This window comes from Equus asinus, chromosome 2, assembly GCF_041296235.1.
Source record: "Equus asinus isolate D_3611 breed Donkey chromosome 2, EquAss-T2T_v2, whole genome shotgun sequence".
NCBI classification, from domain to species: Eukaryota; Metazoa; Chordata; class Mammalia; order Perissodactyla; family Equidae; genus Equus; species Equus asinus.
The window spans coordinates 60,111,227-60,126,052 of NC_091791.1; the positions used below are offsets into that span (position 1 = coordinate 60,111,227).

Here is a 14,826-nt window from a genome sequence, read left to right on the forward strand (position 1 = left end):
ATCCCAGGCGTGGGGAGGAGGAGCCTGGAAGGCCTTTGCCCAGGAGCGTGGCTGGCCTGGAGCCTGCCCTGGCCTGGGCCTTAGAGCGCCTTTGTGGTGAGACCACAGTGGAAAGTGGGCTCCTTCGCACTCTCTCACCTTCGCTCTCTGCGTCCCTGGGGGTCCTGTGCCAAGGAGAAGGCTCTGTTCAGATGATAGGCCCGGACTCTGCCGCCGACACCCTGGCCCATCCGCAGCATCAAATTGGTCCTCTCTGTGCTCAGTTTCCTCCTCTGTGAAATGGTATAACATCTGCCTGTCTGGATGCTCAGTCACATTTGCAGAAGCCTTTGCAGAGTTAGAGTCAGCAGAGATGTTCCCTGGCAGCTGCCTGGAATCGGGCGTTACGCCTCAGGACGCAGGTGGAAACTGCTGGGGGAGGGCTGCCCGCATGCCGGGCTCCTTCTGGGCAGGTTTTGGGGTGCAGGGGGTGAGAGTGGAGAGGACGTAGGAGAGAAGTAGGCGGGGGCTTGGAACAGATGGGAGACCCTCCCTCTGTCTGAGGAGAAAGGAGAATAAGAAAGGAATCCTGGCCTCCCTCCCTCCCCTCAGTCTTGGGGATGCCAGTGAATGAGCTGTTGGAAATTGAACAGGTGGCCACTAAGAGTGGCCTCAGCCCCACCCACGGTTCCCTTAACCACATGCGTGCTCTGAGCAAATGGTCTTGACTTATTGGTGGGGGGTGGGGGGTGGGGGTGGTCAGCATCCGAGAGGCAGAGAAGAGCAGCACTGAGAATGTCAGGAAAACCAAGTCCACCTTGCACTTTACTGAGGGGGCCAGGACTTTCCAAAGGCCACCCAGCAAGTGAGCGTGGGGACAGACTCTGGTGTCTCCATTTTCATCCCTGCCTCTCAAGCTGAAGGTTTGAAGACAAGGAAGGCAGCCTCTGTCACACTCAGTTTCCTTGTCTGTGAAATGGGCTTCCTGGCCCAGCTTGGCTTGCCATGGGGGATGGACTTGAGGTGTGCTGAGATGGGGCTGGTTCAGGGTGGGAGGCAGGACCCAGGAAGGCCAGCGGGACGGTCTGCACTATGGTTGAACTTGGCAGGGTGGCTAGCTTAATTTTGATAAACTTCAGTTTCTACACTTGTTTTATTTATGTATTTATTTAAAGTCTATTTTTAATTTTTTAAAACTGCTTTATTGAGATATAATTCACATATGATACAATTTACTCATTTAAAGTGTACAATTCAATGGTTATTTGTACATTCACAGAAAAGTGCAACCATTGCCACATTCTATTTTGGAACATTTTCATCCTCTCAGTAAGAAACCCCATTCCCTTTAGCTGTCATCCCCTCATCCTTGTATCACCCCCAGTCCTAAGCACCCACTAATCTGCTTTCTGCCTCTGTAGATTTGCCTATTCTGGACATTTCATATAAGTGGACTCATGTGGTCTTTTGTGACTGGCTTCTTTCACTCAGCGTGATGTTTTTAAGGTTCATCCATGTTGTAGCATGGACCCGTACTTTGTTCATTTTTTAGTTTGAATACTATCTATCCCATTGTATGGATATATCACGTTTTGTTTATCCATTTGTCCATTGATGGGCATTTGGGTTGTTTCCACCTTTAGGCTGTTATGAAAAGTGTTAAGAACATTCATGTGTACGTTTCTGTATGGACATCTGTCTTCATTTCTCTTAGGTATATGCCTAGGAGTGGAATTGCCAGGTCAGATGGTAATTCTGTTTCACCCGTTGAGGAAGAGCCAGCCTGTTGTACAGCGGCGGCACCATTTTACATTCCTATCAGCAGTGTCGGAGGGTTGATTCCTCCACATCCTCCAACACTGTCATTATCTGTCTTTTTGATTATAGCTATACTAGTGAGTGTGAAGGGTATCTCGTGGTTTTGATTTGCATTTGCCTGATAACTGATGATGCTGAGCATCTTTACATGTGCTTATTGGCCATTTGTACATCTTCCTTGGAGAAATGTCTATTCAGATCCTTTGCCCATCTTTTAGTTATTTGTTTGTTTACTGAGTTGTAGGAGTTCTTTATATATTCTCGATAAGTCCCTTATCTGATGTATGATTTGCAAATATTTTCTGTGAGTTGTCTTTTCACTTTCTTGATAGTGTCCTTTGAAGCACAGAAGTTTTTAATTATGATGAAGTCCAATTTAACTATTTTTTCTTTTGTTGCTTGTGCTTTCAGTGTCATATCTAAGAAACCATTGCCTGATCCAAGGTCATGAAGATTTAAAACTATTTTTCTTCTAAGAGTTTTATAGTTTTAGCTTTTCAGTCCATTTTGAGTTAATTTCTGTATATGGAGTGAGGTGGGGTCCAACTTCATTATTTTGCATCTAGTTGTCCCAGTACCATTTGTTGAAAAGACTGCTTTTTCCCAGTTGAATGGTCTTAGCATCCTTGTTGAAAATCAGTTGATCGTAGTCACATGGTTTTATTTCTGGTCTCTCAGTTTTATTCCATTGATCTGTATGTCCATCTGTATGCCAGAACCATGATGTCTTGATTACTAGTTTGTTTTTAAATGAGATATTTGCTACTTCATTTAAATGCTATTAGTAACCCAATGCAGATAGTTTAGAAAATACAGAAAAACACTAAGGATAAAAAAAAAATCTCCTGTAATCTCACTATTCAAAGATATAGTAAAGATACAGATGTGTTGCTATATGTTTTCTATGCTGATATACAATTTATGTTTTTTTCTGACATGGGAACATACTCTGCATCGTCTTGTAGCTTGAGTTTTATATTTAATAATTTGTCTTGAACATTTTTCCTTGTCAATAAATGTTCTCTAAAAACATGAATTTCCCTGGCTGCCTGGTAGTCCGCTGTATGAATGTGCCCTAATTTACTCCTGTAAGCCTCTGTTGTTGATTATTGAGTTGCCTGCTTTTACTGGTATAAACAGTGCAGCCACAAACGTCCTCAGAACAAATCTCTGCTCCATGATTCTGAGGATTTCCACGGGGACAGCCCCTGTCAGTAGAATCGCTAAGTCCAAAGGTAGGAACGTTTGTAAGGCTATAGTTTTATTGTGCCAAATCGCCTCCAGCAAGTTGTACCGTTTATGCTAGAGGAGATTTTCACACAAAATTACTATGTGGAATAGTGTGAATCAAAAGCAGGAAGACTGACTGTCTGACCTTTCAGGGTCTCTTCCTCTTGTCATGTTACTGTCCTTCCATCAGAGGAGACAGTGGGAAAAAAAGCTGGAGAGATGTGTAGAGAAGGTTGTCAAGGGAGCCCACCCTGCCGGAACTGTCCCCCACACCCTCTCCTCTTGGTCAGCACCTGGCGGGGGTCCGGGTCCCCCCATCCCCTGTACCTTAAAGTAATGGCAGGGGAGACGACAACCAACCCAAAGATTTCTGTGCACCTACAAAGTGTGTTGAGAGCTGTGGAGGGTAAGAACAGGGTACGATGGGAACAAGATAAGGCAGACTAAGGAAGACCTCCCTGAGGAGGGGACAAGCTGAGATAGGATAAGATGGGGATTGGAGCGTGACGCCTGAGGGAGCTGCGCATGTGGCGGCTGGCCTCATTTCCAGCGGTGGCTCCCAGAAGTCCATTCTGATTGGGCTGGCCCCGCTGTGATCTGTGTGCCTGCTCTACGTATGTATGGCTTGTTACTGTTTTTGTTTTTTTTGAGTAGTAACAGGAGATGAGCAATAGCCTTTTATTGTATTTCATTATTATTAATTTATTTTAATTTTTATTGTGGCAAAATGTACAAAACACAAAATTTGCCATTTAAACAATTTCTAGTATTTTTATTGTAGTAAAATATACATAACAAATTTTACTATTTTAAACATTTTTGAGAGTACAGTTCAGTGGCATTTGGCACATTTACTTTGTTGTGCAACCATCACCACCATCTGTTTTCAGAACTTTTTCATCCTCCCAAACTGAAACTCAGTACCCTTTAGACAGTAACTCCCCATTCCTCTCTACCCCCAGGCCCTGGTAAGGTCCTGTTTCACTTTCTGTCTCTGCGAGTTTGGCTTCTCTGGGTCCCTCATAAAAGTGGAATCGTACAGTATTTGTCCTTTTGTGTCTGGCTTATTTCACTTAGCATAGTGTCTTCAGGGTTCATCCATGTTGTAGCCTGTGTCAGAATTCTCTTCCTTTTCAAGGCTGAATAATATTCCATTGTATGTACACACCACATTTGGTTTATCCACTCATCCACTGATGGGCCTTTGGCTGTGTCCACCTCTTGGCTGTCGTGAATAATGCTGCTGTGAACATTGGTGGACAAGTATCTCTTCAAGTCCTTCTTTCAATTCTTTTGCGTATATACTGGAAGTGAAATTGCTGGATCCTATGGTAATTCTATGCTTAATTTCTTGTTGAATCCCCAGACTATTTTTCATAGTATACCATTTTATATTCCCACCAGTGATGCAGAAAGGATCCAATTTTTCCACGTCCTTGCCAACACTTGTTTGAGGTTTTCTTTTTTTATAATAGCCATCCTAATGAGTGTGAAGTGGCATCTCCTTGTGATTTTGATTTGCATTTTTCTAGTAACTAATGATGTTGAGCATCATTTCATGTGTTTATTGGCCGTTTGTATATCTTCTTTGGAGAAATGTTTATTCAAGTCCTTTGCTCGTTTTTGAATCAGATTTATTTTTGCTGTTGAGTTTTAGGAGTTCTTTATATATCTTAGATATTAATCCCTTATCAGAAAAGTGATCTGCAAATATTTTCTGTGGGTTGCCTTTTTCTGTGTTGATTGTGTCCTTTGATGCAAAAAGTTTTTCATTTTGATGAAATCCAGTTTATCTATCTTTTCTTTTATTGCCTGTGTTCTTGGTGTTATATCCAAGAACTCATTGCCAAATCTCATGTCATGAAGATTTCCCTCTAGGTTTTCCTGTATGGCTATGTGTATTTCATAGTGTTGGTATCAGTCACTTATTGCCTCAATAAAGCTGCGTAACAAAGCACTACAACAATCGTTTATTCTCCCTTTTATGTCTGTGGGTCAGCTGGAGGGTCAGCAAGTCGAGGCTGGGCTTGACTGAGCTTCACTCTGGGCCCTGTGTGGGTTCAGTCTGCTCACTCTGCCAGGGGCATGTTGTTCTCAAATTGGAAGGCAGAAGCTCAAGAAGCAAGCGTGAGGGTCACTGGCTGCTCATGTAGAGCTTGGCCAAAGCATCCATTAGTCAAAGCAAGTCACGTGGCCAGCCCAGTGTAAAGGGCGGGACAGCATACTCTGCCCACCATGAGACCCCAGCATGGGTGTAAACGCGTAATCCTATGCAGAGTGAAGGGTTGGGACCAATAGTTCCATCATCCACAGTGATGGCCAAAGGGTGGGAATGAACTTGGCAGATTTGAGGCTGAGAGAGGGCTAGGGTACCTGAAATACGGTGATCAAGGAGGGAAGTGCCACTTACTGGATGCGTCAAATATATTTGTTAACTGAATTAATCAAAAGAATGCATCCATGGAGGTGAATTTACTGAGCTGGGAAAGGCGAGGACGGGAACCTGTTTGGAGAAGAAATCGGATCACTTCTGGATACGTTAAATGTTAGAGACACATTCAAGAGGAGATGTTAAGTGGGCACATGGCTATAAGGGATGAAGTAGACTTTGCCTGCAAGGAGCAGAGGGTCTCCTGGGAAAAGGAGGACGCATGCATGTCTAACTAACCCCCACAGCTGGGATAGCTACCACTAAAAGTCTGGGATGGGTGAGGGGAGCTGAGGATCCCACTTCCAGCAGGCATCCAGGACGGCTTCATGGAAGAAGCAGCATTAGAGCTATGGCTTGAAGGTGGGGCCGGGTGGTGCTCCAGATGGAGAGAACAGCCTGGCAAAGCACAGAGGGAGAACACGGTGCATGACTGTCGGTGGCTCCAGTGAGGGGGAGGGTAGATTTCAGCATGTGTAGGAGCCAGCAAAGTTCTGTTGGCTGTTACCCTGCTGGTGAGTAACCTACTCGGGAGAATAGGGGAAAGCTGGCCTTGATCACCTGCATTCTTCCTCCATGCCCCAGCAGGGCTGGGGGTCTGAGGATCAGGAGTCAGCTGCCTTTTCTGGGACTTAGAAACAGAGTGAGTGCCAGTGCTGACAAAGACGTGGGAAACCAGCCCTTCCTGGTTGTCGGGGGCGGGGGGTTGGTGGTGGTGCAGCTTGGTGCGCTCACTTTGGAGTTTGTCAGCAGCTGTGAAAATATGAAAATTTCCTCCTTCTAGATGTGCCCATACGTGTATGTAGGCGTAGGTACCAAGGATATTCATCGTGGCTTCATTTGTCAAAGCAAAAGGTTAAAAACGACCCAACTGTCCATCAGCAGAGGACTGTTTAAGCTATGGTCCCCCGTGTTGTAGAGCGTTCTGCAGCTGCGGAAAAGCGCGAGGCAGGTCTGCATGCCGAAACAGAGCAATCCTCAGGGCATGTTGTTGTGTGAAAAAGCTGGGAGGAGGACGGCATGAGCACCATTTGATGTTTTTAAAGAGAAGGAGAGACCTATGTGCTGTATTCTTACATGTGCGTACAGTGCTTCAGGAACGATACCACAAGGGGCGCCTCTGGGAAGGAGGTTAGGGCTTGGCTGGAAGGGAGACTCACTTCCTGCTGTACACACTATTGTACGGTTACGTGCCGTGTCTGTGAATTACTTCTAGAAAGAATAGAGTAAAATAAGATAGGTCTCCTGCTGAATGAATTTTTTAAAAAGTATAGGTCTAGGGGTCTCAGAGACACCAGGCCTCATGTGGAGGATGCTGGACCACCGTGGCACCCCATCCTGGGGAGTCTCAGGTTGTGCCTCTCCTGGCCCTGCCTGGCTACCTGCCCACCCCTGGGCATTACTCACTGGGGGCTTCAGGAAGGATCCAGGGCAGGGATCAGTAACAGAATGGCCACAAGATGGTCTTTTCTCTTCTTCCATGTAGGGTTTCTCTTAGTTACCTTCTGTCACAGCAGCCTCCGCAGCCAGTGGCCTGGATAGGGTGGGCTTTGAAGCATGGCCATTGGTGGCTGACAGTGGCTTGTCTATTAGTGGCCCTAATGGTGTCGTCTGCAGGCGCCTCCTTGCAAGCACGACCTTCTCTGTGTGTAGTGGTGGTGAATAATCCCCAAATTGTATTTGATTTCTGCAGTGTATTTCTGTATTTCTATTCAAAGTTGAGTGCATCTGATTTTATGGGAATTCATAACAGTTCAAACTAAATCGTGGCACCCTCCTGTGAAAATCGTTCACTCTTGAGAAACTGAAATGCTGCTCCGATGTCCCCTCCTGCCCTCCTCCCCCTACTCTGTTCCTCTCGTTCCCTTGCTGGGACGAAGGCACTGCCTCTCGCTGCTGTGCAGAGCACACCCCCTGCCCTGCCTCTCCTGACTGTGCTTCGGGGAGAGTGGGAGATGGTGAGCGGGAGGCCCTGCCCTGTAGTTGGGCCCGGAGCGGGCTGGTTTCCCAGAAGAGGGGAGCGCGCTTTGCTCTGGCAGCAACAAGGACCATGCTTCCCAGGCTCTGTGCAGGAGACCAGGCACCCTGGCTTCATGTTGGGTTTAATCCGGAGATGTTTGGTGAAACTACAGATCGGGCAGAGCTTTACAGAGAACCTGGCTTCCTCTGGCCTCGGGAAAGGAGTGGGGATAGGAAGGAGGGGCCCTCCTCCAAGGTTGGGCTGGGGCCCTGGCTGGGCATGGGCTTCTTGTGGGCAAAGCTTGGGGTGTGTTTGTGTGTTTGTGTGAGAGTGCGTGTGAATACATTTAGGCACATGCCTTTCTTTTAAACTGTTAGTCCCCCCATCCCGGGGAAAGGGGAGCCCTCAGACAGGACCAAGATTCAGACCTGGGCCTTGTCTCCAAGGCCTTGGTTTTAGCCCATTCTGCTGCTCGTGCGTCCAGACGGTGGAGGCCGTGGAGTCCTCCTGATGAGGGGCGTTATCAGACCTCCTCCCCTCGGAGTAGGAAGGCAGCTCAGTGGGCTGACAGGCAGAGAGGCGGGGCCTCTGGGTTGGGCCCCACTGCCCAGGGGGAGGGAGCTCCTGTCCCTGGAAGGGCCTGAGGAGCAGCAGCAGGGTACCGTCAGCAGAGGACCCTCGAGGACCCGCCCAGCTTCCTGGGTCTCTGGTATTCAGACCGGGACTGCGGGCTTCCTGGCGGCTCAGCGACTGTGGGCTTCCTGGTGGCTCAGCGAGTATAAGGGAGAACTTTCTAATCAGAGTTTGCTGCTGCTGACAGCTCCCTGATGTCTCAGGCTGCTGGCAGTTATTTGGTAGGGTAGACATAAGCTAGGCCTCTGATTGTAAAAACCTTGGGTGTTTATTATTGAAAATTTGGAAAATGCAGAAAGTATGTAGAAGAAGAAAAAACTAGCCATGCCCTCACCGCTTAGACAAGAGCCTGCTTCACTGACAGTCTGTGTGTGCACACGCATTCACACACATACATCTCCATACGCCATCCCCAGTTTGCTACCTGTGGACGTCCCATGTTGAACCAGTCTCCTGTTGGTGTCTGGGCTGTCCCCCTGTCATAAATACTGCAGCAGTGGCCACCTCTGTGGCTTAGTGTCCGTGCACGGCATGGCCATTTCCTCAGCGGAAGTTCTGGAAGCAGAAGGGATGGGCCACAAGGTGTTCACGTTTTCAGCTCTTCATACAATTTTCAAATATTGATCATTCTCAGCCAAGTTGTCTCAGATCAGAGGTATGGGAGCCTTGGTGCTCTTGTCCCTCTGGTGGCTTCAGGTAGCGTCTTTGTGCTGGTGCCTCTCACGTTGACCCTCTAGCCTCACCTGAGGCCTGACCTCTGGTTGAGGGCCTTGGTTGCCAACAGCCGTTCTGCACTCACCACTTCAACTGAACTTCTGACTGGGCTCCCTGGCCAGTTCCGCTGCACCCTGCTCCTGTGTGGGTGACGGCAACTCCATGCCCCCAGGTGCTTGCGCTGAAATCTGCAGGCTCGGCTCTGTCTGGCACAGCCACATCCTCCTCAACAGGAAGCTCTCTCAGCTCCACCTTGAAATACGCCTGGAAGCTGTCGGATCCCAGACCCCCTGCCTGTGTCCCTGGTAGAGCCCCTGAGCCCCCAGTCATCTCGGGCCCGCATCAGTGCAGTCGTCTCCGCACCCATCTGCCTGCTCCTGCCCTTGCCCCCACAGTGAGTCCTCAACTCAGCAGCCGGAGTGCTCCTTTGCAGCTTGAGTCATTCCTGGCTCTCCTTGGCTGTCTGAAGACCATGATTCCCAGTTTACTCACAGTGGGGGTTTATAAGGTGTCCAGGACGGGCACGTTGTCTCTTTTTGGTCTCATCTCCTGCAATTCTCCCCATCACGTACCCTGTTCCAACCCTACTGGCCTCCTCACTGTTTCTCAAGCACACCAAGACACTCTTGCCTCAGGGCCTTTGCATGGCTGTTCCATCTGCTTAGAAGTCCTTTCTCCCAGATATCCACATGGCTCACCTTCCTGCTTCTTCAGGCATTTATTCACATCTCACCTTCTCAGTGATGCTCAGACTGCCCTTGCCCTGCTCCTTTCCTCTTTCCTTAGAACTCATCATCCCTGACATGGTGTACCACTTGCTTGCCTGCACTGTCAGCGTTGATCTCTCCGGCGAGATCAGCTCCCCTGCGGCAAGGTCTTCAGCTTGTCGTCTTCCGTGTGGCGGTGTCTAGTCCCGGCACTCAGTGGGTCGGGTCAGGGCGGACGTGCGCAGCGGGCCATGCCTGGCTTGGAAGCTGTCCCTGTGGCTTACCAGCGCTCTGTGGTGTAAGTGGAGGCTTTGATTTGGTGGGGGCTGGTGAGTCCCCTGCGGGGTGACTCTCAGGGTGCTGTAATGGTGCACCTGCCAGAGCCTCTCCTGCTGGCCCCCAGCCAGGCCTGCCAAGCAGCAGGTCTCTGTGGGTTGATGACAAGAGAAGGGGGAGGCCAGTGTGTGTAGGGTTGCTGCCTGGAATCTGGGAAATTTCATGGTCTGCTCCCACTAGGGCCAAAGGTGTTAACCTCTTGGGGATGGTGCTGGAGGGAGGCATGGGGGGTGAGGAGGTGAGGGACCGGGTCACGCCTGGTGGGAATGCATTGTCTTATTGGTACTGGCTCTGGAAGCAATGCCTGTGAGATGCCAGCAGCCCAGATGGGCAGACTAAACAGGGACCCTCTGCCATCCCCAGCCTCGTGCCTTCTTCCTGGCCGTGCAGCTGGGCCTCCCCGCTGGCCCCGGTATCCTGTGGCTGTGAGGCACGTTGCAATCCTCCCCCAGGTCTAGTTCACTGGCCTCTCAGTAGAGGTAGAGTCCTGTCCAGGGCCTCCCCACCAGGCCCTTGGCTGGGCCTTGCCCTGGGGCACATGTCTGAACTCAGCAAGGGTTAGGGCCGAGGCTGGGAGACTGACCTTTGATGGCCATCAAAATGTTGTTCAAACCCAGACTTGACCACTTACTAGCTGTGTGACCTTGGGCAAGTTATTTAACCTCTCTGAGTCCCAGCATGTAGAGCGCACTGTACATCACAGTGCCTGGTGTATAACATGTGCTCAGTAAACATTAGCATTGTGATTCCTTGAAATCTGTGCAGCTGACACCTCACCCCCTCTAGAAGGCCCAGGCTTTCTCTCTTCTGATGGCCCTGGGCAGTGACAATCTATGTCACTTATTTGACACCTAGCACATGTTTCCAGCTGTGTCACGGCCCTGTATCCTCCCACAGTGCCTGATACAAGGCTTAGCATGAAGAAGGGTGTTGGGAATTGGCAGCCTGGGGCTTTGGGGCCTGGCTGTCTTCTGCGCAGTGAGTATGTTTGAGAGATTTCCAGAAGGCTTTCTGCAAGAACGGGCTCTAAGCCAGGCACCTGAGAGATTTGGGGGCAGCAGGCTGTGACCCTGCTCGGACCTCTGGGGCGGGTCTCTGGCACGTATCCCAGGCCCAGGCAGGAAGCCCACAGAGCGTGTGTCTGTGTTTCCTGGTCCACTGGGGACAGCTGAGGGTAGTTGGGAGCTCAGGCCCCATCCTGAGGGTGGTGCAGCCTCACACGGTGGGGAGGTCTCGCAGCATTGCTGGGCAGGAGGGGGAGGACCAGGAGGCTGGGGAACAGCTGCTGCACAGGCAGAGCGAGGTCAGGTTCTCCCGGGGGACCCATATTGCTCACTAGAGTCCCAGTGCCAAGGGAATGCCAGCCACCAAAGGCAGCATCCCTCACAATGCCTGGGCTGGAATTTATGGTCCAGGGTCCTCTTCCCACTGCCATTAGCCTCTGCTTTCTCTGGGCCTTGCTTTCCTCCTCATAGCCAAAGGGGCCAGAGGAAGAACACCATCTGGGACCGCAGGGAAACCGAGCAGCAGGATGGACCCACTTTGGCCTGGCCATTTTGCTTCACACTTGGAAGCTTGTGCCACTTTGTCCTAGTGTCTGTGCCACCTCGCCCCAAGGTGAGGATGGACAGTCAGGATGGAGCAAAGATTGTCCTTGCTTCTGGGTGCTCCATAGGTGGCCCCGCCAGTCCTGCAAAGTTAGGGCTGTGTTTGGCTGCCCTACCTGACAGGTGGGGGGCATGCCTCTGAAGGGGAAAGGAGATGAACAGACATTTAAGGAGAGAGACTGGAGGCCCAGCGTGCCTGGCGGTGTCAGAGCCAGAAGCAGCACTGTGGAAAATGCGATGCATCGTGCACGTGTGCATGTGTCTGCACACACACACGTTCGCTGCTTTGCAGGCATTCATCCTGTGTCAGTCGTGTTGTCTGCTGTGCTTCTTGAGGGAGGGGCTGTGCCTTCCCTTTTACAGATTAGGAAACGGGGCGGCGAGGGTGGGGTCAGCAGCATGGTGTGATGGAAATAGCATGGGACTCTGTTTCTATCCCAGAGTGACCTCTCTGGGCCTTAATTTCCTCATCTGTAGAATGGGGACAGTAACATCTACATCATAGAGATATTTTGGAGGATAGAATAAAAATAATCCCCGTGAAAAGCCCTGGCCTGTGGCGTTTTCTGGTAAGTGTTCATCTTCTTCCTTCCTTCCTTCCACTGCAAACTCCCTGCACCACCCAGCAGAACGGTGCGCGCTCCCCAGCTATTTGTGGATGGTGCTCTTAGCAGATGTTGCCTAATCCTTGTAACATCTGGTTTGGAAAGGCAGAAGGCTGGAGATTTTTTCAGACACTCACTCACTATGAGATGTCAGGTTGTCACTTAATTGCTCTGTGCCTTAGTTTCTCCACTTGTAAGTCAGGGATAATGCTAGTGATCCTAACATCTTTGCAGAATATGGTAGGATAGCACAAGATAATAACAGATGGAAAGTAGTTTGCATGTTTAGGAAAAGGCATCCTGCTCGACCTCACTAGTAGTTAGGGAAATGCAAATAAAAGCAACAGTGCCGTGCTATGTTTCATTCATCCGATTGGCAGCCATTCGAAAAAGGGACGCTTCCAGGTGCGCGTGGAGGCCTCTCATTCACTGCTGGAGGGCGTGGGAATTGCCACCTTTTCAGGAGCTGATATGGTAATGTCTAGTAAATGTTTACAGACATGTTCCGTGTTGTACTTAATTGACTCAGCGACACCACTGTTAGAGAACCAAGTTCAAGAGCAATCAAGTTCCCAACACAATTATTTGCAGGGAGATGTGCACTGTGGTGCTGCCTGTGGCGGCAAGAACCTGGAAACACCCAAGTGCCCAACAGTAGGGGATGTTTGTCTCTATTACAAAACATCCATTCTGTGAACTGTTATTCAGCTCTTAAAAAGAAGGAGGTGGATGTAGCAGTGTTGACCTGCAGGGTCATCTGTGAAATATATGACATGAGAAAAGCTAGCTGCTTTTGTCTAGGGGCTACTCCGTTATTCTGGGATCAGCAGTAGCCACACTGCTCCATCCGTGTGTGTAATGTGACCGTTTTTGCCTGGGTGCAGAGAAAGCCTGGTAGGCTGCGTGCCAGGCCCAACCTGCCCACTCTGGCTGTTGGACCAGCTACGTTTGGCTCACAAAAATTGAATTATTTGCCAACATTTAAAAATTGAATTCATATAAAAAGCCAAATTTCTAGCTTTTTATTGAGAAAAATGAGACGCTCTGGGCACACTGGGCCCACATTCCCTCTTGGCTGAAACACGTCAGCAGCTGCCACTTTGGGACAGTGTGTGGCCTCCGAATGGTCATCGTCCCCACCCACGCGGCGTCTCCCTCACTCCTGTTCCCTGCCTGGTCCCTGTAGGCAGTTCAGTTTGCAGCCCTGTGATAGGCTGTTATCACTCAGAAACTGGAGCGGTGGGAATGGTGTGATAGGACGGGGACATTCGTCTTTATTATTTAAATACATCTTGGAATCTTCTGTGCTTCAAATGACTGTTTTGTACCTAGTAATTAGGACATTTTAAGTACGATATTAGGAGGAAAATGAAAGGGCACCATGAGCCATTGCATGTTGTGTGGGTCAGGCAGCTCCTGGTGGGGTCACTCTTGTCCACTCGGGGTGTGGGGCTGAGAGAGAGACCACCCCAGGCCTGGAGTTAAGGGATCTGCACTCTCAGCCCTTTCTGACTCTCTCGCCCCTAGATCTTGCAGACATGTGCAAGTCTCTCCAAAAAGTCCTTTCCTTCAGTTCCCTTCACCTCCCCATGTCTTTCCCAACACTTATTGACAAGGGAGGTGGCATGTCACCTTGGGTCCGGATGCTGACCCCATGACTCACTAGTTGGGGGTCTCTGAGCAGAGTGTTAGCGGCTCTTGGCCTCCAGACCCTACGTGTGGACGAGGGTGGATACGGCCCCCGGGCAAGGCACACAGTAGGTGCTCACTGCAGGATGCCATGCACCCCGCTGGGCCCCGCAGGGTTGCAGTGCTGAGTGGGCCGTGTCCCTGCGCTAACAGGGCTGACAGTTCAGTGGGAGACAGGGCTTCCCCGCCGAGGAGCGTGGGCCCCTCGTGGCCTTTCCTGGCCTCCTTTCCTGGTCACTGCTGGTCTCCAGGGAGGCCTGCCCATTAGCCACTGTCCGGGTAAGGAGTTAGCAGAGGACCACGGCCCTGCCGTAGGAGGCTGGGCAGGCCACTGCTGTGGTGGGAGGGAGTAGCCCCACCTCCCACCACCCTCAGAGATGGGATCTCACCTTACTGAGCCTCTGGCAGCTGGGCCCCAGAGCTCTCTAGAGCTTAGCTCTGAGCGCCCACAGTTTTGCTCCAGCTTCCCACAGCCTTTTTGTGGTGCCCTGGGCAGGTCACTTCCTCTCTCTGTGCCACGATGGACACTGTGGCCTGCTCCTCCTTTCACATCCAAGGTTATGAGATAATATGGTGGCTATAAAAAACAGGACGAGACGTGCTTGTTGGGCACTTCGGCTGGGGTGTTGAGGGTATGGGGCCTGCCCAGCCCCCTCCTAGACACCTGTCTTCCTGCTCAGCCCCCATCTCCTGGCCCGTGCTGTGCAGCCAGCCCCCGAGAGGCAAAGAGGGCACTGTTGCCCCCCCGCCGCCCGGTCATCCTCAGGTCGCCGTGTTCCACCCCGCATTGGATGATGATGAAACCAGTGATACAGACCCCTCTTCTTTCCCACCGGTCCTCTGAGCCCCCACCCCCACTTCTGTTGATTCCATCTCCTCCCTTCTCAGGCCCAAGTTCTCCCTGGAGCTTCAGGGCTGGGGATGTGCTGGAGGTGCTTGAAGAGCAGACCCCACCAATAGGAGGTTTCTCACCCTCTCCTTCTTTGTGTCCCCAGGAGCCATGAGGTGCCACGTCGCCACCGGCTGCCATGTGGTCTGGCTTTTTGTGCTGATCTCTGGAAGCTGGGGTAAGTCCAGCCCCCACCCTCCTCTCACAGCCAGCGTGTGAGGCCGGGCTGGA

The 14,826-nt window shown here is 50.6% G+C and overlaps 1 protein-coding gene across 1 annotated transcript in view; it reads left to right on the top strand.

Moving 5' to 3' along the window:
- Positions 1-14,826, top strand: part of LOC123275617 (cadherin-23-like) — a 323,533-nt gene that overhangs the window by 23,572 nt on the left and 285,135 nt on the right. Inside the window, exon 2 of the mRNA XM_070489764.1 lies at positions 14,702-14,773. Coding sequence (XP_070345865.1) covers positions 14,707-14,773 — 67 coding nt within the window. The 5' untranslated portion in view covers positions 14,702-14,706. The remainder of the gene's footprint in view (positions 1-14,701; positions 14,774-14,826) is intronic.